The sequence below is a fragment of the Gallus gallus genome, chromosome 4 (genome assembly GCF_016699485.2).
Source record: "Gallus gallus isolate bGalGal1 chromosome 4, bGalGal1.mat.broiler.GRCg7b, whole genome shotgun sequence".
Classification (NCBI taxonomy): domain Eukaryota; kingdom Metazoa; phylum Chordata; class Aves; order Galliformes; family Phasianidae; genus Gallus; species Gallus gallus.
The window spans coordinates 61,234,532-61,262,139 of record NC_052535.1 but is presented as its reverse complement, the minus strand read 5'-3'; the positions used below and the strand labels follow the sequence as shown (position 1 = coordinate 61,262,139).

At 35.3% G+C, this 27,608-nt stretch overlaps 1 protein-coding gene across 4 annotated transcripts in view; it reads left to right on the top strand.

The window, feature by feature from the left end:
* The window catches only part of FAT1 (FAT atypical cadherin 1), a 100,630-nt gene that overhangs the window by 52,897 nt on the left and 20,125 nt on the right, over positions 1–27,608 (top strand). For all 4 annotated transcript variants that reach the window (XM_015285559.4, XM_040699960.2, XM_015285560.4 and 1 more), the window contains exons 5-16: positions 1,075–1,404; positions 1,929–2,139; positions 3,871–3,939; positions 5,873–6,012; positions 13,215–13,490; positions 13,696–13,906; positions 16,332–20,399; positions 21,051–21,247; positions 22,564–22,717; positions 23,862–24,095; positions 25,395–25,784; positions 27,141–27,355. In XM_015285559.4, the coding sequence (XP_015141045.2) occupies positions 1,075–1,404; positions 1,929–2,139; positions 3,871–3,939; positions 5,873–6,012; positions 13,215–13,490; positions 13,696–13,906; positions 16,332–20,399; positions 21,051–21,247; positions 22,564–22,717; positions 23,862–24,095; positions 25,395–25,784; positions 27,141–27,355 (6,495 nt within the window). The remainder of the gene's footprint in view (positions 1–1,074; positions 1,405–1,928; positions 2,140–3,870; positions 3,940–5,872; positions 6,013–13,214; positions 13,491–13,695; positions 13,907–16,331; positions 20,400–21,050; positions 21,248–22,563; positions 22,718–23,861; positions 24,096–25,394; positions 25,785–27,140; positions 27,356–27,608) is intronic.

Here is a 27,608-nt window from a genome sequence, read left to right as displayed (position 1 = left end):
GGCCTGCTTCTGTAACTCTCTTATTAACCACACACTCTCAGGGGCAGGAAGCAGGAACACCACTCCCCCCCATCTCTTTTCTTCTTTGAAATAGGTTCTAAATTATAGCTTATCAGATAGATGTCTTATTAGCTTATGATTATTGATAAATTATTGGCAATTATAATATTATTGAACAGTAATAATTAAAAATAAATATATGTTAATCGGTGAGGGGTTAAGTAAGTAAGAGGTAAAGTGAAAAGGTAAGATTCCTACGTATGAAGTAAGTTTCTGCATCAGTTTGGTCTATTTCTATTACGTAATGTCTTTTCTATGTTTTTTAGCTTCAAATTAAAAGATATTTTAATTTTATTGAATTTTTCTTCACTATCTGTTTTACTATTATTGTATCGGTGCTAGAATTAACACTGCAGAAGATTTCTTGCTCACTTTCTGGCTTTCTAGTAGAAACTTGGTTTCCTTTCCCATTTCATTTAGGCTGTGAAAATAAATTATGTGTATTCCTTTAAAAGGCTGTTCTTTATGCTTATTTCAAACAAGTTAGTATTTATGTCTTTAAAATGTAGAGTTTTTAATGCATAGGCCTGTCAGATTTTGGAAATAATAGCCTTATAAATTGCATTTTTTGAGGTGTAAAATCAAATATTTAAATTCAAACATTGCAAGGAAACACTAGGTTGAAAGTATGTTAAGATATTACAGTGAAACTGTTAGCAGAAATACTAAACACGTGTGCTGTTCCTGTATTCAAAAATCAATATTTCTGTTACAATGCTACAAAACAATGGAATAGATTTAATATATACCTATGCTGCAAAATAATGGAATCAACTCTTATGATGCTTGATGTATGGCATGTAACATTAAGGTAGTAACTGAATAAACCTTTGCAGTTCTTTCCTAACTGCCTATCAAATAACTTTATTCAACAGTCTTTAAGTAACTGACGTTAGAGGATTACTTTACAGCTGTAGGGAAATGTGATTTAAAAAGAGCATTGTTAGAAAGGCTGCAGTTGAATTGAGTACTAACCCTGCATTTTTATTTATTTATTTTTTTAAATAAAACTAGGTAACAGTAACGGACAACGGTATTCCTGCCCAATCAACAGTTGCACGGGTGATTGTAAAGGTTTTAGATGAGAATGACAATAAGCCTCAGTTCTTGCAAAAGTTCTACAAAATCAGACTCCCTGAGCGCGGTAAGCCAGAACGAGAGAGGACTGCTAGGAGAGAGCCGATCTACCGAGTTATTGCTGCAGATAAGGATGAAGGCCCCAATGCAGAGATCTCTTATAGCATTGAAGATGGAGATGAACATGGCAAATTCTTTATTGAACCGAAAACTGGAGTGGTTTCATCAAAGAAATTTTCTGCAGCAAGGGAATATGATATACTTTCAGTGAGTCAAAATCTTGTATATCATGAATATGTGAAGTGTTCTTTTATCTGTATTTCCATCTCTTTTTGTTCAATAGCTGGCAGATGAGAGACTGCAGTATCTGAAGGAAGAAAGAATCAACAGATCCAGAAGTATTGTTTTTTTATGGGTTGTTTTCTTTTTTAAAGGATGATTTCAGATGTTTGTATTGAGAAAGAGAATCAAGAAGCTGCTGCTGTTTTCCAGAACTTGACAGATAATGAATAGACTGAGGGAGCATAACTAATCATACTGAATCTCTTTCAGGAAGAAAGCAAAGTAGAAGTGAATTTATGGTAGTGTTTTATGCTATTATCAGGTGCTTCATGCTTTTTGTCCTTTTGCTCCCCAGATAATGAGGGGCAAGTAGCACTTTGAGAGACACTTAGCCTTTTGGGATATATCTCACAAAAACAAACATGTCTGGAGCTTATTATTACTTTTCCATTTATGTGTCATAATGATTTATGTGATCCTGTAGCCTAAAAGGTGTGTTTGTTTCACAGATTAAAGCTGTAGATAATGGTCGACCACAAAAATCATCAACTACACGGCTTCACATAGAATGGATTCCAAAGCCCATCCCACCCACAGAGCCCATTTATTTTGAGGAAGAATTTTTTTCTTTTACGGTGATGGAAAGTGACCCAGTTGCTCACATGATTGGTGTAATAGCTGTTGAACCTCTTGGAATACCACTTTGGTTTGACATAACGGGTAAGGATGCCTTAAGGGCTTTTATTATTAGAAACAAATGCATGGATTCTGAGATACCGGAGGGCTCATTGCAGCTTGATTTCTTAACTATTCTAATCGGAATTTGGGCATTCTTCAGCTGTAGGTATCTTTATTTTTAGAATTTGTTTTGTTTAAATCAAAATTACTATTTTCATCCATGTCACTATATATCAAAAATACAATTGCACTGCAAAATGTTTTTCGTGTTGCAGTTTTGGAAATGATTTATAAATATTGTGTCTGTGAAATTAAAACAGATCAAATCAATTTCATGAGTTATGGGATAGGGAAAGAAAGAAAATGCAAGTTTTCTGCAGATGAGGATAGTACACCCCGAGATATACTATACAGTTCACACTGATTTCTTTTCTTTTGGTCTGCTCCTCAGTCTGCTTGCTTTGATTCAATACTAAAAGGAAAGCTTGTCTGCTCCTAACCCCAACAAACTTCATCCTGTACATATTCTTACAGTTGTAACACACCTTAACCTTTATTGATACATATATTCCAAGGGTTGCTGGGAACAGCAACAGTTAAAAACAAAGTTTGTAAAACATATACATGAAACAGGAATATGCAAATACTAACTACTTGAGGATGTTCTCGGAAAACTTTCAAGCTCTTCTGAGAACAGACACAACTTCCCCTGAGTGCATGCTTCATAAATGAACAGCATGTGACATGATTGATATCACTGCCAATGTATAAATATTTACGTAGAGTTTTCATATGGTTCTTTTTAATGTATTCATGAGAAAAAAAAGTTTTTGTCCAAATTGATCATAGCCCAATAAAAGGAGTTTGAATTTAGACAAAATGTGGGGAAAAGATCTGTAAAATTTTATAGAGAGCAAAGGGTTAAAGATGCGTCCTTGCATTCTCATAGGGGCAAAGCTATTTTTATTAGAGATATTTTGGGACTGAGACTACTCTTTTACAGTTCTCCCAAATATACATGCACATAGATGTAGGAACAGAAAAGGAGAATATACAAAAATAGCTTAAGTGAGTAAAGATGAAGTACGAGAAGGTTATTTGTGCTCAATTTCAAACAAGGTCATCCAGTAAACAAACAAACAACATCTGTAGACCAGAAAGAGATCATTAAAGGAAAGGTTAAGGAAGGGATGTTGTCAGAAAAAGGTGAGTAGTTCACTGAATGAAGGAGGATGTTTACTTGTAGAAGAGATCTTTTCTTTTTGGTCTCAGTCCAGAGTTTGGGATCTTGGTAGTAGAACTTGTTAACTCAATTGGGGATTTATTTTTCTATCGTTCATTTTAGTTTGTTTCAACTGCTGTGCAGTCTGGGTATTGTGTAACTCTGAAAAGAGTTCTGGTGATAGTTACATTTTGATTTGCTGCTGCAAAGCATGCAACACAGTTTGGACATTTAAAGCATTTTTATTTTATGCTTAATGCAGAAAACAGATGCTATTTTTAAAAAGGCAAGTACAGAAAACTCCAAGGGGAAAGAACAGGACTTGTCCACAGACTGTAAAAGAAACCATTTTGTTTTGACTGCTTTTTTTGATGAAAGTGTTTTGAAAAGTTTGATATATGATCATGTTGTCGGTCTATCAGCTAATCTTATAGGTAGTCACTTTACTGCCCTCTTTTACTGTTTCTAATAGCATGAATTAATTTGATTGACAGCTTTCCTTTGTGTTCTTTGCTTGCTTTCCATGCTTTCTTTCTTTTTGGCTGAGCCAGGAGACAAGCTTGCTAGTGAAGTATTTTACATCTTTCAGATGGCTTGTGACCTGAACTGTACAGCAGAAGGTATCTGCTGAGATCACATAATTTATTACCAGATTATGAGATCTGAAATGAAAGCGTACATTTATAAACTATTTATTTTATTAACCCTTCGGAAATCAAAGTGCTCACAGTTGCATTTGTGACAGGTTCGTTTTTGTTTTGTTTTGTCATCATTACATTTATATGGCATCAATTCAGAACTTCAAGTTTTGGCTTTGTCCAAAACTGTTGCTGTTACACTTTCAGTGTACCAGACACAGAAGTTCAGTTTGAGTTCTGCTTCACTGGATGAACAGATACTATCACTGCTATAAAAAATATTAGGGAAGGTCTTTATGATTTCCTTGAAAAGGGAAGAAGAAAAAGATGATTACAGAACTTGTCATGGCATCAAGGAAATTAGATGAGAAGGTTCATTCACCCCGCTCTTCCCTTCAAATGGCAATAACTCCACTGAGACATTAAATTCTCCTCTCCTTGCCATCTGAGAAAATGGTATTGCATGCCAGCTGTAAAAGTTGGAGACTCACTTTCTGAAGCTGACATCTCGCACAAAGCCAAATAAAAAATTTCATGTAAACCTGCTCCAAACAAAGCTGCTGTCTTTCATGCTGTTCAGTTCATATCCATTCACATGATTTGGAAACTGCTGCTAGGCTAGGAAGAGGAAATGGCTTTTGATGAAACTAGAAAAATGTCATTATCTTTGTCCTTACTTGTTACCAACTATCTTAAGTTCGGTGAAGCAGAATCCAGCCCATCTTTACTAAACTGATATGTCTGTCATGAAGTTGAATTTTCTAAAAGTGAATGGGCGCCCATTTCAGTATTAACTGCTCTCCCTTAAATAAAGTATAAATTTGCCCATCTGGAATTTTACCCTCTCACTTCTAGCCTTGGCTTTTCCTAAAAGGCATTCAGTGATTTACAAAACATGGCATGTAAAAACTTGTAAAATAATAAACAAAAAGAGGATGCAGATTATATCTGAATGCTGTCCTTATGCAATTTAATTAGAAAAAGACACATACACAGTCAGGAGGAGTTGGTTTGCCATGTCTAGCATTGGTTTGACCAAAATAAAAATGGATTCTTCCATTTTAGACAGTTTATTTAGAGGTCTAAAGCAATTCTAGTTAAATGGCAGTATTTATCATTATTAACAATATTTGATCTTAATGGACGTTGTATTCTCCCAACAGTCTGCTCAGAGTGGCATGATGATCAATTAAATGTTTAAATGGCGAAGTGTAGCTATTGATCTACACAGTTATTTAACTATATTTCAAAGGGTAATTTGAAAGTTTTGCAAGGAAAGATAGCTTGTTTCAGAAGGAGATAGGCATATTTAATCATTGATGATTTAAACAGTACTCATTTGAGATCTTATCCCAGTAGAGGCTGGATAATGAATTCTTCAGATACTCTGCTTTGACATGAGTATCCTTTGGAGATAATAGAGATTTTTCACATTGACTATATTCAGATACAAATATAGTAATTTATATTCTGATTCAAGAGACGTAAATTTGACAGCATTTCTGATTTGGAGTTTTTGTTTATTTTGATACAGAGTATGTTTTTCACTATCTATCCTGAATGTCTACCCATAAAATAAATCACATTTCACCTACTAATGATCAGTTTCCCACAATTTGTTATCTTAAAATTCTGATTAAAAAAACAGAGAATCTTGTCTAAGAATCTATCTACTAACTGTCCAAAAGCCAGACAAATCAGCTTCATCCAAAACTAATCAGTTTTAAGTATCTGTAAGTAGCAGCATATATTATTACCAGAAAAAACAATGGGTTTAAAATATGTGTGTATATAAGTATGTGTGTATATAATTCCACCTTCATTAAACATCTGAAGCCAGAACATGACCATACATGAAACAGTAGAATGATACTGTGTTTTATGAACCTCTCCCTCTCCTAATTTCCTGAACAAGGTGGCAACTATGACAGTCGATTTGACGTGGACAAGGGTACTGGAACTATCATTGTTGCTAGACCTCTTGATGCAGAACAGAAATCAAATTACAACTTGACAGTGGAGGCAACAGATGGAACCAGATCTATCAGCACTCAGGTAACGGACTTTCTAAAGAAGTGTTAATAGAAGGAGGAATTTGTAGCTGCATGGAGGGGAGGAGTTACCTTTAATCTGTATGTTTATGTTTTACATCCTGGACAGTGAACATGGTTTATGTAACTTAGGGAGTTTTTGTAAAACAGAGCTGGATTCTGATATTCATAGAGTCATGGTATCTGACAGTCCAGGTAGAAGGTGCGTTAGTTTGCTGTAGTCTGAGTCAGCAGCTTTTAACTTGTGTCATTTTCCTACATTAGCTAAATAAATGAAAATAGAAACAATGCCCCTCCATGCATGATTTACTCAAAAAAAAAAAAAAAAAAAAAAAAAAAGGATTACTTCTTATCTGAATTACTCCTCTTTTTCTACTTCCTCCTAATCAGTATGTTATATGATTACTTAGCTTGGATTTTGAAGGACCATTGTAAGATTTTCTGATTTTTTTTCTAAGATCTGTGGATAATAAATTGTATAATGTCCAGCTGCTGTATTATAAAACAGAGCTGCTCCTTCTGCATGATGTGCTTACAGAAACAAGGTTTAGAAGACAGCATCTGTGTGTATCATCCAGAGTAATACTTTCAGTGGAGGTAGAGATTGCTGATTTCTGGAGAGTGTTTGGCAATCTCTGACAAGACAAATGTCTTTAAATCAACCTAAGTTCCCATGGCAGTTGCAAGTATTTGCAGTTTGGATGATAGGAAGCTCTGTAAAGCTGAAGCCTCTTGTAACCTAATGGAAATATCTCATAGTAAAGTGAACTCCCATTTTCCCCATCTAGTTTGTTTCCCCAGCCCAGAACCTGAATATAGTTAGTTTATCAGAGATGGGTGTGAATGGAACTGTGAGCGTACAGGAACTCTCCTTTTATTCCAGAGGGAAAGGAAAGGAGTCATTTACTGAACTAAAACTGTTGTATTTGGATGATGATGTATCCATGTTACCTGTAATTAACTTGCCTCTTTGTTATGGACTGAAATGCAATCTGTGCATTGCTGCTTCTATGTTCACAGAAATCTTTGTAATGTATGTAATTTCTTTTTGTTCAACTTTTCTTCAGTGTGTGTTCTTCTGTTGTTTCACCCTATGTTGTTGTATGTCATCTTCCTCCTTTCAGCCAGAGCAAAAACAATTCCTTGTGAACATTTAGGATTTACAACAGTCTTTTGTGGAGATCATCTCATTTGATAGATCAAATAGACTAAAAGCTGTAGTCAAAGTTTGCAAGAACAGCTGTTTCCTTTGAGAACTTACTTTTCCTTTAATGGTGAAGATTGGGAATGATATTCCAGACCACATATCTCTAGATACTACAATAAGTCCCCCAGCAGAACGTGAGCCAGAACTCACTGCTTTCCTAACCATGGTACCATTGCTGCTGATGCTGATAGTCACCATAAAAGGTTTGGAGAATCCTGCTGTAAATTTGTTGCCTAGTTGTAGTAAAAATACTGAGCAGATTCATTTCTACCAAATCCAAAATGCTGGAAAAATGGTATGACTTAGTGTGAAAAAAATTAGAAGAATTCTAAATCCAGCTAAAAGAGGACTTAATTTGCCAGGCAAGTCAGAAGACAACTGGAGGGTTTTGTTTTGTTGGGTTTGTTTTTTGTTTTTTCAAGAGTTCAATCAAAATGCCACCATGCAAAGTGTGTTAGTGTAACTTGGAGGTTAGTAAGTGATGAACTTGTGGTCTCAAGTGACTGCAGACGGTTTACCTAGTGCTGCTGCTTATATACAGTTGAATTGACATTTGCATCCCGAGCTGTCACATTTGAGCCATGATCTGTTTTGTATGCTGAAAGAACTCGGAAGGTCATGAAAATACTTTAACCCTCACCCCTTCTCTTCCCCTGGGTCATGTGATTCATTTAGTTTTTCTCAGAAGTGCACAAAGTAGCTTTTGTCCAAATTCTTTAAATGAATTTGTTGTTTTAGCATTTTGTAAAGCTGGGTGAACATTATGAACATTTACCACAACAGTCCTCTGCAGAAGAATTGGAATGGCAGTCTTAAATTTATTTTATTTCTGTGATTGCTTTTTGTGTGATTTTCTTTCATGCCTTTACTTTTCCTCTCTCAGCTAGACTTGGCAAGAATCGAGCTTGTGGTTTCTGTTACAAGAACACAGAGACTTCCTTCTCATTATCCTCTTTTTTTCCCCCTGCCTGTGGGATAAGCAAAAGTTAGCCGTTGCTGTTTGAGTCTCATGTTACTGTGGTATGCAGATTGGGAAGCGTGGATTACTTCAAACTCTGAAACTGTTGGTGCATGTACAGACTCCTGATTTTAACTGTTTCTCTTATCTCCCCTGTAACTCTTTGCCCACCCAAATCGATTGATCTGCTAAGATATCCCTCAGGACTAGAGTTAAGAAGATAAATTTCAGGAATGAAGCTTACCTTCAGGGGAATTAAAAATGTTGATGTGCAGTCAAAGTTGAAGGTGTTGTTTATGGCTACCAGCATGTATGTTTCATTACTCACTGTACTTGCTACTGAAATAACTGTGATTAAAGTTGGTATGTTGACATTCTGTAGGATCCTTCTAAGAGCTGATAAACGGTAAGGAATGATGGGCACAAAAACTCCAAATACTGAGCACGCGTTTTTGGATCAACAATATGCAGCTTTTAGCTTGCAAAGTAGTTGTAAATGTTTGAAATACAGTACACAATTTAACAGGCCTTGATTAACAGCAGATTAAGTAATCTTGTGTTTTGACTTGAAAACGATGATGACATTTTCAAAACACTGGGGAGGGGGACAAGAAACAAAAAACATAAGTCTCATTGTGAGTAAGTTGTGTACAGAATGGACTTCAAACTAGAAGGCTTTTGCTGGCCTTGGGCCCTTAACATCTGTAGAGTATTTGACTCTTTCAAGGCTTCAGTTAAATAGGTTTTTTGAAAAATACAGCAGCAGTAGGCGTGGAGGCTATTAGAATTTTGTATGCATCTAAATGCCAAATGCATGATGCAAAGCAAGGACAAGCAAATTCCATGCCTACAGTAGTGGTATTTGTTTGACAAATGATGTTAAGGATGATTAGGAAGGAATATCATTTGAAAAACAAATCAATGTACTTATGTTTTCAGATTATAATGTTTTGGTCTTAAGTAGAAATGGTTATTCACAGGATATGCGAAGCAGTATATGAACTATTGAGTTGCTTTTTGAAAGTAAATAACAAATCTTGTTTTGAGCTATGCTGCTTCCAGACTTTTCTATGTCTATCAGTTCTTTTCATTAGAAATAACATTTAAAATGGTGTAAAGCTAATTGCAGCATTTTGCCTATTGCTGTGCAATTGCAGAATATTTAATCTTGCCTTATGCAAAATTGATGTGGATATTATGCTGTGGGGTTGATAAGTCTTCATTGACTAAACATGCTTTTTGGCATGTGATCCCCATACTGCTCCACAGAGACATTTTGGAGACAGAATTTATATTGTTTGTATAGCATATGTACAGCATTTATAATATCGCTGAATAACATAAATTTTTGCTTCTGAACTTGAATATAAACATGCCAAAGTGACTAAAATGTTACAATGAAGGAAGAGAAGATTTAAAACCCAACAAGGAATCAAAAAATGAAAAATTAGATTAGAACAAAGAAACATCACTGTTACACACTGAGTATGTTTAATCAGTGGCACATCTCTTCTCTGTAACACACTAATAATCAGTGCATTGCAATGCAAATTTAGGTTTCATCAATCATATAATTAATATACTTCATGTTCTGCCTGTAGGTAATCCTGGTCTACTTTGTTCTGTTTCTGTATGACCGGGCTGTATTAGTCTCTGTGAGATCTACTTATAGGCTTGCACATTCAGTCAAGCTTCTTCAGTCCCACACTGTTTCAATTCAGTGATCGTGTTATTCTATTCACATTAGTCTATTAATGTCAAACTTTTCTATTGTGTGCCTCTTGATATTAAACTTCTTAAGAGATAATATTCATATAATTTATTTTAATTTAATCTTATAATTTCACTGAAATTTTACGTTGCTGTCTTTTATTATACATTTTACTTTAGAATAGCACAAGCACTTCATGTAGTTACTTCGTTCTCAAGCACACAAACCCATCTCTTTCTGTATGAGCCTTTAATAACTGTGTGTTCAATTTTACTTCTGTCTTCTGTTGCCTTTTATTTAACATGAAGACCGTAACAGCTTATATGACAATTTGGCCTTGTCACATTTAGAAGAAAATGCACATGTAGTACCTGTCACTTAGCATCAGCAAAGATTCTCTGACTTGAAAGCAAGGTTTTCTTGTCTGTTTGTATAATAGTTTAGGTTGGAAGATATCCTGCAGCTCATCTAGTTCAGACTCTGGTGGCTCAGAGCAAAGCAAACTGCAAAACTGCATCAAGTTGTTCAGGAACTTGTCCAGTTCTGTGCACCTGAGATGACAGGGCTTCCACCTCTTCTTTGGATGTGCTTTTATGGCAGTGTTTGACAACCCTTCCTGAAAAGAAGGGATCTTATGTATAATTGTAGTTTCCCTTGTTGGAGCTTGTGAGCGTTTCATCTTGTTCTTTCACTGTGCACCTCTGGATTTTAGTGGCCTTCCACTGGTTCCATTTTAGTCTCTCTCTTGCTCTGCTGAGCTCCAGACTGTAGTGGACCTATAAAATCACAGGCAAATTGAAGGAGAGTGATCACCTTAGTAAAGCAGCCCAGCGTGCAGTTAGCCTTCATTACTATGAGGGTGTGCTTTGATTCATGTTATACTTGTCCATCAGAATTCAGAGATGGGCACAAAGTAACACAACATCAGTGACTGAGAAATGGATAGATGAAAGGCTTCTTCGGCTGAGGCAAATGGAAACTTTGGATTTTAGGTAAATTTAAAACAATTGCATTTATTGATCAAATTGTGTGTTTTGATTTGTATTTACCAGTATGTAGAAAAACTACATGCCTGAGCAAGTGATTTGATAAGTAATGGAATACCTGAGCAGGCCACTCATGACTGAGTCAATCTATTAGTTCCTTAGCGATACGTTTGTTAATAATATAATTGGCTTCACAGTCACAACATTCCTGGTTTTCAACTTAGTACTTCAGGCATTTTGTTTTGTTTTGTTTTGTTTTTGTGCTGTTGCAGTCTCAAATTGCTGCTTTTCTGTATTCATTTTCTATATTTCATCAGCACAGATGGCCGTGTCTTCCACATGGAAGACTTGCAGTGGCTGTAGAGTTGCATACCCTCTCACCTCCAAGTTCAGTCTAAGTTTCTGTATTTTCTCATTTGAGGGGAAATGCATGTGAACTTCAATAATGATTTTGATTTAAATTAAACAAATTTTACACTTTATCTTTTCACTTATGTTTTTCCAAGTCTGAACTTAATAATCTTTCATGAAGTAGGTAGGGAGTAAAAAACTGTGAGGGTACATTCATGTTGAAGAGCATATCATCTGTGGATAAATTGTGTTGTATACAGTCTTTTAAATTTGCACTTATACGACATATATCAGTGTAATTTAATTTATATTAAAGGTTGGGTTTTCTGCTTTTTAATTTGTTAGCTATCCTTATTTGGTTTCATTTTTACTTTTCCTGAGCATGTAGGTGCTCATGAACTGCTCATAAACTGCTATGTAAGTGACTGTATTAGACCATTCTATATTTTATATCAGCTTTTCTTCCAGGATGCATTAAAATGTATTGCGTTTATTCATCTCTAGTCAGACAATCTAAAAAAGGCATATTTATGGTCATACGTTTTTTATTCTTGCTGTTCATTTTCCAATTGAATTTGTTATTGAATATATTTAAAGCCCTGACCTAAAACACATCTTCGGTCAGCTGCTATTAATTTTCTCACTACTGAAAATCGGTATTTATTCTAACTTTTTATTTTTCATCTCTAAGTAGTTTCTAATCAATGACAAAGAAAAAAAAACATACCAACAAAGTCCTTAGTTTCCATAGCAACCTCTTGCAAGGGATTTTATCAATGTGCCAAAGAATTACATTTTTTTCCTATTTATTCTGTTTCCTGAGAATTCTGGTAGATTTTCCTTATTAATAGCAGTGATAGTTCGTATTTGTCGTATCGGACTGTTTCAAACAGTGAAAAACTATGTATATGAATATTTCCCCAAATGTATAATGGATTATGATTCATTGATCTGAAACACCGATGACTGTGTACTAAAAAAATCATGGGGCTGTGCTTACATCTTCAGATGCTAGTGTGCACATGTATATACGCAGACCCCTCTACTATCTGACAGTAGAGCTCAATGTTATTAATAGTTCATGTTAAACAGAAGTATTGCCATCTTTTTATTATTATTTTTCCTGTAATCCAGCACGAGTGGCTCCATCTTGTCCTGCTGAATAGTTTTCATTTAGCACCTTATTCCATTTTTCCAGTATCTCATTTTAATTTTGTTTTGTGCCAGGTCACTCTTCCTATTTTCCTCTGTGAACGAAACTGAGGCAAAATTGTATTTTAGCACAAGCTTCTTCTTAGTTGCTTCTTATATTTCCTGATGATCTTGTTTACCCACAGATGGTTTTGTGGTTTCAAATAAACTTAAAACTTTTTTTCTCCTTGTGTAGTATTTCATTCCATGTCTGGCTCCTAATTCTTAACATTCCACACTTGCCCTATTCACCTGTGTTCCTATATTACATTTTATATGCTTGTCTGTTTTCTCTTTTATCTGAGTGAAGTTCTTCATGAAAACACTATTTCAGGTGACAGTTATTTCAGCTAGCAGACTGGGTAATGTCCCAGTTTGGGGGAATATCCTTGTATTTTACCATAGAGATTTACCCAGAAGTTCTGCACCCAGTTCTTTGTGTTCCCACACTCTCACTTCAGTTCATCAGGCTGCACTGTGGTACCTCCAGGGTTTGGTGCAGCGATTTGTTACTTCTATGCAGCAGTCTTTCTACTGTTACTTATAATAAAATCCTTCTAATGTTCTTGGAAGCTATTTTTGACTTTGAGGAAGATGAGGCACATTCAGATTTAGTGACTTCCATCTTCTCTGTAACTCTTAACTATACCTCTCTCCTCTTCCCTGGAGAAAAAAAAAAAAAGAAAAAATTTGTCTTACATTGGAATTATGTACATATATGATCTGATTTCTAATGATACTCTTTTTCATTCCTGTTTACTAGAAATTATTAAAGCTTTCCCTTCCCAATGTATAATTTCAGGTGTACATCAAAGTTATAGACACAAATAATCACAGGCCTCAATTTTCTGCTTCAAAATACGAAGTTGTTATACCTGAAGACACCGTACCAGAGACAGAAATTTTGCAAGTTAGTGCCACAGACAGAGATGAGAAGAATAAACTGATATATACAATGCAAGGCAGCACTGATCCCATCAGCCTTAAAAAATTTCGTCTGGACCCTGGAACTGGATCTCTTTATACCACAGAAAAACTAGATCATGAGACCATGAACCAGCATATTCTCACAGTAATGGTAAATAAGCACAATGTGTACTGTATTCTATAATAAGCACTTCTTGAAAAATCTTTTATTTTTCCCCCTAATGCAAACATTTATTTGTACATTTAATTTGTATTCAGTCTTTGACTGGTAAAGGGTGAACCTCAAATAATTAGTAATGTTTGGTGAACTTCTGAATTATCAGTGATAATTACTAGTATTATGCTAATTGTTTTAGGTTCGAGATCAAGACGTTCCTGTAAAACGCAACTACGCTAGGGTCATCATTAACGTCAGCGACACAAATGACCATGCACCATGGTTCACCAGCTCTTCCTATGAAGGCCGTGTGTATGAGTCAGCAGCTGTTGGATCGGCAGTCCTCCAGGTTACAGCATTAGATAAGGACAAAGGAAAAAATGCAGAAATTGTATATTCTATTGAATCAGGTATGTTGATGTTCTTATATCTTCAGTTTGTTTTTAAAATGATACTTGGTCGTGCTTTGTTTCAACTGTAGACATGTAAAAAACAGCTGTGAGAGTACACATCCTATTTTGTGTCACGTATTTAAAGATACAGCCTGAGAGCATTTAAAAGGAACACTACAATGATAAATATTCATCATCCTCCCTTAGTTATTTGTATTGCCCTCCTGAAGGGAAAGATACCTTTAAACTCTGAAAGAGAATGTGTTCTTCAGAAAATACAGAAATTCCTATCTAAAATTCAGGTCTGAGAGAGCATTCTTTTGGGGGATTTATGGTGTAAATGAAGCAAAGATGTGATGAAAAGTGTAAAATCATGAGACAAGAACTCTGGTGTTTATTACATTGTGAAAGAAGGGAGCTCAAAAATAGTATTCATATACTTCTGAAGAAATAACTACTAAATTGTTGCAGTTTAAGTTAAAATTTCTGATACAAATAGCATGGAAGGTCTTGCTTTGCCTGGTTCTCTCTGGGTGATTTTAAATTGGGATTGCTATTCTGGTTCAATAAAACATAAAAGAACTCCTTTAATAGCCAGTCAGTTTGAGAGAGACCTAAGCTTGCAGGCCAGAGAAGAGCATTGGATGCCACTGCTTATTTTATGCTTCATTGTATCTTCCTGAACTTACCTATAACAATGAAATTTAAATGATGGTGATTTTCAATAGTGCGATGGCACTGACTGAGTTCACTTAGCATTTGGAAGTGAGTTCTGGTTCAGTTTGTGAAATCTAGATACAGGCCTACGCTCACTCAGGTCCTGAGATATTTAGGCTCAATGCCTGAAAAATATAAATGTTATTTAAATTTCATTAACTGGATGCAGTACTACTTTCAATTTAGAAAGTAATTTAAAATGAAAATCTCAGCTGCAAGCATAAGCAGTTGTACATTAAAGAGAACAGTTGCTAAAATTTGTTTAGTTATGTTTGCATTTCAAGGTGATATGCACAAATGTTTTATTTTTGTTTGACATCAGCTACTTTGCCAAGGCGTAGGAATTCTTTATTGTAAATATTTTCCTTTTCTTCCATCAAAGTGTTGACATGAAAACACACTAAAGCACTGTGGAAATGAAGCTATGATTATGGTTGTTTGAAGAGAAGGAATACATTTGATAAATTGCTTAATATATGTATTTTTTTTTATAATTTGCAGATATATAACTTTGCTAAGCTAGACATGAAACTTTTCTCTTGCCTTTCCTAGTTCAGTAGTGCATGTTTTAGAAATGACAAAGTGCTGCAAGAAAAAGATTCTGTATGCATGCTGTCTAAAATGAAGTTACATGCTGTTCTCTCTTCCTTTCTTCTAGCTTTTTGTAGGAGTAAATGTAAGACTTTTTTAGGTTTGTTTTATAGGAGAGTGACCAACTGGGAGGCTAAAGCATTGTAATTGATGTTGTAAGCATATGGATAGGACATTCCTTAAATGTTTGTAATGGCTGCTTAGATTTGTAATGGGATATTCTAAGAATGCCACTGTGTTTAGAGCCTCCACTTAAAAAAAAAAAAAAAATCAACCACAATCTCTTGCCTACTTGTATGCATAACTCAGAAGTTCTTAAAATTTTTTTCCATGCTGAGATCATGGCTCCAGTAATACAAATTTTAAGGAACTACAATGTTAATATTTCTCTATTTTGTACATGAGCTGAATACTTTATGCAGTGGAATTCAGCTATATATTTGAAAAGAATGAAGACAAATGTTTATCAGGTGTCACCTTGTAATAGTCAGAAGATAGTATTTTTCTCCTAATACTTGATTACAGGGAATAATTTACCGATGTATTAACATGAAGTTAGAGGAAATGCAAATATTGGTGCAGTTCAGAAAGGTTCATTCTGAAGCAGCAATTTAAACAATACTTGCATAAACTACTAAGATTCACAAGTGTCATTAAAACACTTTTTTTGCAGAACTATCTAGTTATTCTAGATCCTGAAATGTAACCTGAGTTCCACTAATGTTAACTTCTGAATATAACTTATTTTCAGCTTCAGTAGGTGCTTGAGTAGGTTTAAGCACAAATTCAATAACAAAAATAATTTGAAGAAAACATATAATTTATAATGTTGAAAATTTCAGGATACTTGCCATCTGTTGTTTTTTTGTTGTTGTTGTTTTTAAGGAATAGAATAATTTGCATTTATTTTTAAGTCTTGAATAATTCTGTGTTTTATGCAATGTTTCTACAATTAAACTTAGAATATCTGCAAACTCTTCTTTACAGAAAACTTTCCAGAGAGGCTAAAGATGTTTGTTAAACAAAATTAAGAAACTTTAACATTCTCTATTTTCTCTCTACTTCCTCTTTTTTGTACATGGCCAAATAAACAATCATTCTTTAATTTTCTTAATTACTTTATTTTTCTTCACAGGGAATATTGGAAATTCCTTCATGATAGATCCCATCTTGGGTATGATTAAAATTGCAAAGGAATTAGATCATAGTAACCAGGAAGAGTACAACTTGATGGTAAAAGCTACAGACAAAGGAGATCCTCCAATGAATGAAGTGACTTCTGTGCATATATTTGTTACAGTTTCTGATAATGCCTCACCAAAATTTACAGCCAAAGAATATTCTACAGAAATCAGCGAAAGTGCTAGCATTGGCAGTTTTGTTGGAATGGTTACAGCATACAGTCTCTCTTCTGTAGTTTATGAAATAAAAGATGGTAATATAGGAGATGTCTTCGCTATCAACCCAAACTCAGGTGTCATTGTTTCGCAGAAGGTGCTTGATTTTGAAACTTTGCCTGTTTACACGCTAACTGTGCAGGGAACAAACATGGCTGGCTTGTCCACTAATGCAACAGTTTTGGTACATCTTCAGGATGAGAATGACAATATACCAATTTTTATGCAGTCTGAATATACAGGACTCATCAGTGAATCAGCTTCAGTTAACAGTGTGGTTCTGACTGACAAGAATGTCCCATTAGTAATTCAAGCTACAGATGCTGATAAAGAATCAAATGCTTTGCTTGTTTATCAAATTGTTGAACCATCTGTTCGCAAGTATTTTGCCATTGATTCTAGCACTGGTGCCATTCGGACATTAATGAGTCTGGACTATGAGGAGACAAATATTTTCCACTTTTCTGTACAAGTGCATGATATGGGCATTCCTCGTTTATATGCGGAATATGCAGCTAATGTTACTATTTATGTAGTTGACATCAATGATTGTCCTCCTGTGTTTTCAAGAGAGCTGTATGACACATCTATTTTGGTTCCAACCTATAAAGGTGTGAAAGTCATCAGCGTAAATGCCACTGATGCTGATTCGGGCATTTTTTCACAACTGATTTATTCCATTATCGAAGGCAACATTGGAGAAAAATTTACAATAAATCCCAAGACTGGAGATATAACAGTACAAAATACAACTCAGTTACGAAGTAGATATGAATTAACAGTGAGAGCATCTGATGGCAGATTTGTAAGCACTGCATCTGTAAAAATTAATGTGAAAGAAAGCAAAGTAAGCCAGCTGAAATTTACACAGAGTTCTTACTCTGCAGTAGTGCAGGAGAATTCCACTGAGGCAAAAACAATAGCTGTGGTTACTGCTATAGGGAATCAAATAAATGAGCCTTTGTTTTATCATATTCTAAACCCAGATAGCAGATTTAAAATAAGCCCAACTTCAGGAGTCCTTTCAACAACAGGAATACCATTTGATCGTGAACAGCAAGAATCTTTTGATGTGGTCATAGAAGTGACAGAGGAACATAAACCATCAGTTGTTGCACATGTTGTAGTTAAAGTCACAGTGGAAGATGTAAATGATAATGCTCCATCTTTTGTCAATCTTCCATATTACGCAGCAGTTAAAGTAGACTCTGAAGTAGGCTATGTTATTCGACGTGTCACCGCTGTAGATAAAGATGCAGGCAGAAATGGAGAAGTGCATTACTATCTTAAAGAGCATCATGAACATTTCCAGATTGATCCCTCTGGTGAAATCTCTCTGAAGAAGAAATTTGAACCGGACACAGTAAATAAGGAGTACCTGGTCACAGTAGTGGCAAAAGATGGAGGAGAACCTGCTTTTTCTGCTGAAGTTATAGTCCCAATTACAGTTATGAATAAAGCTATGCCTGTTTTTGAAAAGCCTTTCTATAGTGCAGAAATACCAGAAAATATTCAGCTCCATAGTCCTGTAGTACATGTACAAGCAAACAGCCCAGAAGGACTTAAAGTGTTTTACAGCATCACCGATGGAGATCCTTTCAATCAGTTCATGATCAACTTCAACACTGGAGTGATAAATGTTGTTGCCCCTCTTGACTTTGAGTCTCATCCAGCCTACAAGCTGAATATCCGAGCAACAGACTCCCTAACTGGAGCACATGCTGATGTGTTTGTGGACATAATAGTGGAAGACATCAATGACAATGCTCCAGTATTCACAGAGCAGTCTTATGCTGTAACTCTTTCTGAGGCATCAGTCATTGGAACACCTGTTGTACAAGTGAGCGCTACAGATGCTGATTCTGGAACAAACAGGGGAATTTCCTATCATTTGGTTGAGGATGATACTGAAAGTCATGACTACTTCCACATAGACAGCAGTACTGGACTCATTCTCACAACAAGAGCTTTGGACTATGAAAAAATTCAACAACACAAGTTACTAATAAGGGCCGTAGATGGTGGCATGCTGCCCTTGAGCAGTGACACTGTTGTAACTGTTGATGTGACCGATCTAAATGACAACCCTCCTCTTTTTAACCAATTGGTTTATGAAGCTAAAATTAGTGAACTGGCTCCTCGTGGACATTTTGTGACATGTGTGCAAGCCTCAGATGCAGATAGGTCAGATGCTGACAAACTGGAGTACTCCATTCTGACAGGCAATGACCAAAAGAATTTCATAATTAATAGTAAAACTGGCATAATCACCATCTCAAACCTACGCAGGCAGGCACTGAAGTCACATTATATTCTTAATGTGTCTGTTTCTGATGGAGTTTTCAGGAGCTCGGCCCAAGTTCATGTAACTGTAACCAGTGCCAATATGCACAGCCCTGTTTTTAGCCAGAACGAATATGAGGTTGAACTAGCTGAAAATGCTCCATTGCATACATTAGTGACTGTGGTTAGAGCAAGAGATGAAGATTCTGGTACTTATGGCCATATCACTTACCACATTATTAATGATTTTGCCAAAGATAGATTTTATATAAGTGAGAGAGGGCAAATTTTTACCTCTGAAAAGCTTGACCGTGAAACACAAGCAGAAAAAGTAATTGCCATTAGTTTAATGGCCAAAGATTCGGGAGGAAAAGTTGCTTTCTGTACAGTTAATGTAATACTTACGGATGACAATGATAATGCTCCACAATTTCGAGCAACGGAGTATGAAGTAAATATTGGATCTGATGTTCCCCGGGGAACTTCTGTCATTAAAGTCTGGGCGTCTGATGCCGATGAGGGTACAAATGCAGACATCACATATACTATTGAAGCCGAGTCTGAAAATGTTAAAGAGAATTTAGAAATTGATTCTTTGTCTGGTATAATTACAACAAAAGAAAGCTTAATTGGTTTAGAAAATGAGTTTCTAACCTTTTTTGTTAGAGCTGTTGATGGCGGATCCCCCCAGAAAGAGTCAGTTGTTCCCGTTTACGCTAGAATACTCCCACCAGAAGTGTCTCTTCCAAAATTTTCAGAACCATTTTATTCTTACATGGTTTCAGAGGACATTCCAGTTGGAACTGAGATAGATGTTATCAAAGCAGAGCATAATCAGACTTTGGTGTATAGTCTGATTAAAGGGAACACTCCTGAAAGCAATAGAGATAATTTTTTTGTGATTGATCGACAGACTGGAAAGTTGAAACTTGAGAAGAATCTTGATCATGAAACAACTAAATGGTACCAGTTCTCAGTGCTAGCACAGTATACAAATGAAGATTATAATGTTATTTCCTCAGTAGAAGTAAGCATTCAAGTAAAAGATGCAAATGATAACAAACCAGTTTTGGAATCCAATCCATATGAAGCATTCATTGTAGAAAACATGCCAGCTGGAACAAGAGTGATCCAAGTAAAAGGAACTGACTTAGATTCAGGACTTAATGGGCAGGTCACTTACAGCCTAGATCCTTCTCAAGAACTAGATATTATAGAGTCCTTTGCCATAAACATGGAAACTGGCTGGATTACCACTCTCAAGGAACTTGACCATGAGATGCGAGACAAATACAAAATTACAGTGGTTGCAGCTGATCGAGGTGAAAAAATTCAGCTGTCTTCTCTGGCTGTGGTTGAAGTTACTGTTACAGATGTGAATGACAATCCTCCACGCTTTACTGCAGAGATATATAAAGGAACAGTCAGTGAGGATGACCCTCCTGGTGGAATAATTGCCATCTTAAGTACAACTGATGCTGATACAAAAGAAGTCAATAGACAAGTCTCTTACTACATTACAGGTAATTCTTTTTAAGTAATGTCAGAAAAAATTATTTGAGGTGTCCTGGAATGATGTGCACTATATCTTAATCCTTCAAATTTTTTAAACGTACTTGAAACCATTTAGCTGCAAAGAAAGAAAGTGTATGTCTTAAAATCAATTATCAAGGGGCATGATTAAGGGGAAAAAGAGTTTTGGAAAACGGGACCTTGGCTTCCTGTTTGACATGTGTTTTGCTCAACATGCTTCCCTAAGTTTTTTGTTCAGTTCACAGTTATCATATTTTATAAAGAAATGTATACTTACACTGAAATCACTGTTGGCATTAAAAAAGGAACCAAAGAAACACAAAATAATAGTGTTGCCTTCCTACAGTGGAGTATTCTAATGCTTTCTTTTATCTCACTGTCTTATGATGTTATCTATAATGCTGCTACATGAATTTCTACATTGATTTTTATAGATTCTATTTGCAACAGTTAAATATTGTATCAGAACCTGCTATTTCTGTGAAAGTTGAAACTTTTTCAAATACAGCCAGAGAAAGTAGCTGCTCATTTGCATTTAAATTTTTATTTTATTTTATTTTTTAGATGTAATTTAGTGTTGATAGAGTAATAGTAACATTCTCCCTCTTGTTTTTACTTAAAAGTTTACTTCTGTATTTTAGGAGGTGATCTCTTGGGACAGTTTGCTGTTGAGAATATTCAGAATGAATGGAAAGTTTATGTCAAAAAGCCCCTGGACAGGGAAGAAAAGGACCATTACCTTCTAAATATTACAGCTACTGATGGAACATTTGCTACTAGAGCTGTGGTGGAGGTTAAAGTGCTTGATGCTAATGACAATAGCCCTGTATGTGAAAAGGTAGGCATAGTCTTCAATGTCCAGCTGCTTCCATAGTCAAAATTGCTCTGAAATTGCTTCTTAGGAGACAGACAAATGGGTGTTCCTTTAATGTTGGTAACCAAGCTTTGGACTACTAAGAATTCTGTGAAAGCAATTGGACAAGTTTATTTAAACAATCCGAAGACAATTCATCGATGGAGTTTTAACACTAGCTGGGTGTTTTAAGAGTACTAAGATAATTTTAGGTCACTCCTCTTGTTTTAATGCATACTTTCCCCTGAGGAATTATTTTAAGCTGCTTCTATTACAGTTTGTATTCTGTATTTTCCTGAAGGAAGCAAAGTCTCAAAAAAAGCTGAATACTGTTGCTTACTTGATGTATTTGTGAGGAAAAAAAAAAAAAAAAAAGAGTTGAAAAAGCCTAGAATGCTAGAATGTTGTCCAAAAATCAAAAATCTGTGATCCACAATTTTTTTCTTTTTTTACTGAGCCATCCACTTTATCACATGATAGTCTGCAAAAACAGATATGAAACATAACAAATGGGAAAAAGAAAAAAAAGAAAAGGAAAAAAGGGGGGGGGGGGGCAGAAGTGTATCATAAGAAAACTGGATTTTTATAGCCAGCTTCTTTTTATTTTAGTAATGTGTTTTTAGCAGAAGAGCAAGATGTTTTCTTGTTTTGGGAAGGATCAAATATACAGTGACTGATTCTTTTTATTAGTCTGTGTGTATGTTGATCACCTGCATACAAAATATTGTAGTTAACTACAAACTAGTAAGTCAGTGTTTTTAGCTTTACTCCTTTGATAATATTGATGTTATCTACAGGACTCAGTCTTTCTATATTAGCCATATAGTGCTATAAATGAGCTATATGAGTGCTTAGTGCCTTTTGAACTGGAAGCTTGTATTTCATGAACTGCTACATAAAAGATGGGCATCGGAATCCTCTGGATTGAGTCCGACCTAGACAAGATGATTTAACAGAAGAGAAAAAAAAGGAGATTGCCAAAAATTCAGACCTCCTAGCTTGGGAATGCACTTAATTATCAGTTAATCTGTTACAAGTGTTCAGAGTTCTCAGCTATGCTAACACTCAGAGTCCCTATAGTTTTAGTAATAATTACCTTTGAATAATGTAATAAATGTGAAGTAATTAATTGGAAAATCATAAGTCCTTATCATTTTCAGTATTTCATCCTCTGATTCACTTCACGTGTTCCCAAATACTAAAACAATATTTTCTCAACTGCCATTCTCTCTTTGCATCCCCTTTCCAAGCCTATTTACTCTGTGTGTTAAGTCTTTGAATGAAATTTAAAACTTTTTCAGGCTTTATACACTGATACTGTTCCCGAGGATGCCCTTCCTGGCAAACTGATAATGCAGGTATCTGCTACAGATGCAGATATTCGTTCCAATGCAGAAATTACATACACATTACATGGCCCTGGAGCGGAGAAGTTCAGACTCACTCCAGACACAGGTAACAAAGCTTTATAAACAAAAGTGGAATCATGACTTCATTTTATAAAATGTTTTGTGATTACATTAAGATACACATAAATGTCAGTATTTGAAGCTTTTCATTAAGAGTTAATATATTATACGTGTTTCTAGGGCATAAATAAAGTACTGGATAGAAGTTGGGGAAAAGACAAGTATTTAATACTTGAAAAACTAAAGTAAATAGGTCAACTGCCCTGAAGCCTGAGACTTCATGCAGAAGTGACTGGAGTAAAAATATGCCATGAATTTTAGTACTATTTATATTGTATTAGTACCAATCGCCGTTGATAAACTGAAAATAAGATAATCTTCATTCAGATTCTCCCTGCCGTCATTTGGTTTGGTATGTTAAATGGGCTGAGGTTAGAATAAGCAACATGTTTTGTTTCCATAGTAAATGCCAAAATTTGCTCCAATTTTTTTTTTTTTTAATTATTGTATATAATAAAGATAAGCTTTTAACTTTCCTGACTTTGTTTGCTTTTCATGGTATTCAGTTCTTTTGAATTATTATGCAGGCCAGTGCAAAAACTCTGTGCATTGCACACTGCAGTTGGTAAGTAGTAAGGGAGTAGTTAACAATATAGAAAAAAAAATGACAAGATAGATACAAAGTTACAGCAGAAATACAGAGAAGAAAATAAGAACACTCCAGTGGCAAAATAAATGAAAAGGATCTTACTTCAAGAAGATTGACTTTGAATGTCACCCATGTGCTGTGTTAACAAGTTGTTACATAAATTCAGAATGTTGGGGCTAGCATACTTGCAAACAGTATTTCAGAATGTTTGGATTTTTTTTAATTAGTCAAAAGGAGACAATGGATACACATTGTTCCATTTACGTTTACTGTCACTGTGGAAAGAAAATATTTGTTAGACTTCTGGAGATTTGTCTGTAGTAGCTGATTTCTCCTTCAGAAGGAATGGAAGAAAGAGAAGTGTTGCTGTGTTTAATCTGACATGAAAAGGCAGGTCACTGATTTGGCCACTGATTAAGTGATCCTCAAAAAGAAAACTATTGTTTTGTTTTGTTGAGTACAGAGGTACTAGAAAAGAACATGTTAGGGATATGTAATTCTTGCAACTTGCATGAACTTATATTTGTTATTCTGTTTATAGGTGAACTGAAAACATTAATGCCACTGGACCGTGAGCAGCAAGCAGTTTATTACCTTCTAGTGAAAGCCACAGATGGAGGAGGGAGATTCTGCCAGGCTAATATTATTCTGACTCTAGAAGACGTGAATGATAATGCCCCAGAGTTTACAGTTGATCCTTACTCCATTACAGTATTTGAAAACACAGAGCCTAAAACGCTTTTGACGAGAGTGCAAGCAACAGATGCAGATGCGGGTATGCATTCTTTGACCAAAACCTTTGCCATGGTCTCGAAGTTACAGTAATGCTTATTTAATCTTATCCTGGAAGGTGTTAAGTCTTTTGGGGGAACTGACAGGTGTTCAATACCTCTCAGGAACAGACTCCTGAAAGATATATTTAGGTCTGCTAAATTATGTATCTCCCGACTTTTGTGTGTTGAGTAGCTTGGAAAAAATCTCTTCTGTCTCTCTCCACAAAAAAAGAAGAGGGAAGAGAGACAAAACATAGGATATTTGTAGTGTGATAAGCTATTATGATTGCTTATACTCTTTTACTCCTGGTGTAAGTGTGTAAGCCCTGTATGTTTGTGTAAATATGTATTCAAAAGAATTTGAAGTGCATTCCTCAGGCTAGATATAAATGATCATACTGTAAAGAGAACACTGGTCAATTACAGATTTATGTATGGACTACATGAACTTAGAAGACCCCTTCCAACTGAACTATTCAATTTGATTCCAAAGCATATGTTACCCTATTAAGATTTTGCTGTCTCTGTCATTACTATTTAGTTACAAGTATTTAAGTGAACATGAACTGAAAATGATGTTAGAGTACATTCTTAGGCTTTGCTATTGTAAGGAAGAATAAAACAGCATGTCTTTATTTATGACTTCCATATATCAGAAGATTATTAATCAACTAATAAATGCCTTACTCTTATGAAACAACAAACTTTCTTTGTTCTGTAATAAAGTTAGGTTGCTCAACTGGAAGGTAGTAGACATTACATTTCCCTTGTCTTTGAGACACAGGAGCAAAATACTTGACTCAAAAGCCAAGGTTTTTGATTGCTCTCGTTTATATAAATGTTGCCGAAAGTTATATTCCTGTCAATTTTGGGTTATGGTTCTTAAATGAACTTACTGGAACTGCATCTAGTTATTTCATACAGCCAAACTCTTCCATATCCTCCCATGTTATTTTTTAAGCCTGCTAAGCAGATGTTGTTCTTCTAAGGTTATAATTAGATTTGTATTACAAATCATTTCATATTAGCTAGTACTGTGACTGAAGCAGAACCGTGCTTCATGTTTTCTTTTCTGGCAGAAAATTGGTGCAATGAAGGTCTAGCTTAACTTTTTTAATCAATTACATATTTTTGGAAATCATTCTGCCCTTAACAGGAGCCATTAACTTTTGCTGAAATTTACTGTAGCATGAATGATAGTATTTAACACGCATATTTTATTACTATAGATGTCAGATCTGTTATTCTGTGGGTGTATTTTGACTGCTGCTTCATGCTCTGCAACTGTTTTCAAAATACAGGGATGAACCGTAAAATCCATTATTCGCTGGTGAACTCTGCAGAAGGCCAGTTCTCTATTGATGAATTCTCTGGAATCATCCGGTTGGAGAAGCCTTTGGATCGGGAGTTGCAAGCTGTGTACACACTGACTTTGAGGGCTACAGATGAAGGTTTACCTCGAAGGCTGTCTTCCACAAGTAATCTTATAGTTTCCGTTTTGGATATAAACGATAATCCACCTGTATTTGAGTATAGGGAGTACAGTGCAAGTGTATCAGAAGACACAGTGGTTGGGACTGAAGTTCTCCAGATCCATGCTGCAAGCAGGGACATTGAAGCCAATGCTGAAATCACATACTCAATAGTCAGTGGGAATGAACATGGAAAATTCAGTATTGATTCAACAACAGGTAAGAATGTAACTGGTCGTGCAGTAACGCTTATTCAGTCTTATCTTATCCTGAAATGATATGTTAGTTTAAACAAGAATAATGCCATGCTATGTTCTGCAGTAATTCAACCAAATATATTGTATAATCTATGTGCATTATCCTCACTGTAAAGGCAGTGCCACTGTTTGCTCACCCATTTTAACAGGGTGCTTACTTAAATGAGAATACAATTTATTTATCACTCCTATTTATTATTTATTTCAGTTATATTCATATAGCTGGCAAAAGTTAAGGTTTCCTAGCTGGAATGTTTCTCGCCCAGGGGTGAAGACATGGTTCTGTAATGACAGAAGCCTAACAGTTTCTTCACAAAAGCCATGTAATCAGAACAAGCATCCAGACTTGGTAAAAGAAGGATCAGAAATGAAATTGGCAGGGAAAAGTATTTATTGGCCCATGAAGACAGTCATTCCAGAGAAGCTTGATGTGTCATTAAAGAAAGATTGGAGTATTCTAATCAAGTATATATCTAGCATGATGATGGAGATTTCAAGCTTGCTTGTTAATCAGATTTAGTCTCTGGAAGCACTTAGGTTATTTGGAAAAATATAGCCCATTAATGACAGAAATTTGTTAAAAATTCTTGTAAACTTCAATTATAGCTTTGTTTTCTTATATAGTTATTTTTCTAGAATTCATTTCTGTTGAGTTTTTTTGTTTGTTTTGTTTTTAAATAAGATCCCTACCTGAAAATCAATAATAGTTAATTACATCAGTGTAACTGAAATTATAATTCTTCCTACTACTTTTTCCAGCACATGCATGGTACTGTACTGTAGAAGTAATTTGCCAGTTTAACTTCTTCACAGATTTGAAATGAGTGAGAAAGTTCCAGAAAAACACTCTTACAGCAGCAAATTAATGTGTACATTAGTGACTGAACTATTTCAACTATTCAATTAAGAATTTGCACTTTAAGTGAAATATTTCTATTGATAATAAGTCATGGCCAGACAGTACTCCTACTTCCTATGTGTTGTCCCCTCCATGTCTGAAATAAATGTTAATGCAAGGAAAGTCAGGCTAAAGGTATTTTCATATTTTCAGTTAATTTTAATTTAAAAAAAAAAAAATCCTAAATTTCTTCATTATGCTTCTTTTTATAATTATAAAATCTGAGCCAGGTGATTTTGATAGTAGTGACATGAACTGACCTTCTATGTGTAAAGTCTGATCATCTCACTGTGTAGCTCCAGCTTTACAGTGACAAATCAAACCCTGAAGAAGCTGAGTACTTATCAGAAGAAAAACAGAAGTTACAACGTATAATACTACAGTAACAGTGAGTTTCTGTGTATTTATTTCCTCCAATAGGAGCCATTTTTATCATTGACAGCTTGGATTATGAAAGTTCTCATGAGTATTACTTGACAGTAGAAGCCACAGACGGAGGCACACCTTCATTAAGTGATGTCGTAACAGTGAATATTAATGTAACAGATATCAATGACAACACTCCAGTGTTTAGCCAAGACACGTACACTGCAGTAATCAGTGAGGATGCTGTGCTTGAACAATCAGTCATTACAGTATGTATTTTCACTTTTTTCCTTTGAAATACTCTGTTACAACAACCATGCTTTCAGTCTTAAAGGAATAATTTATGATTGGAAGATGGGCATAAATTAATGAAGAAGTTTGTCACTGAGTGAAATGAAATGAATTTTGAAAAAGTTTTGGAGCCAGTGACTTGAAATACTATGGGCAAGTAGATAATGTTTTATGATATATTTTGTTCTTCTCATGAAAACAGGAATAATTTTCTGATTTTTTTCCAAAACT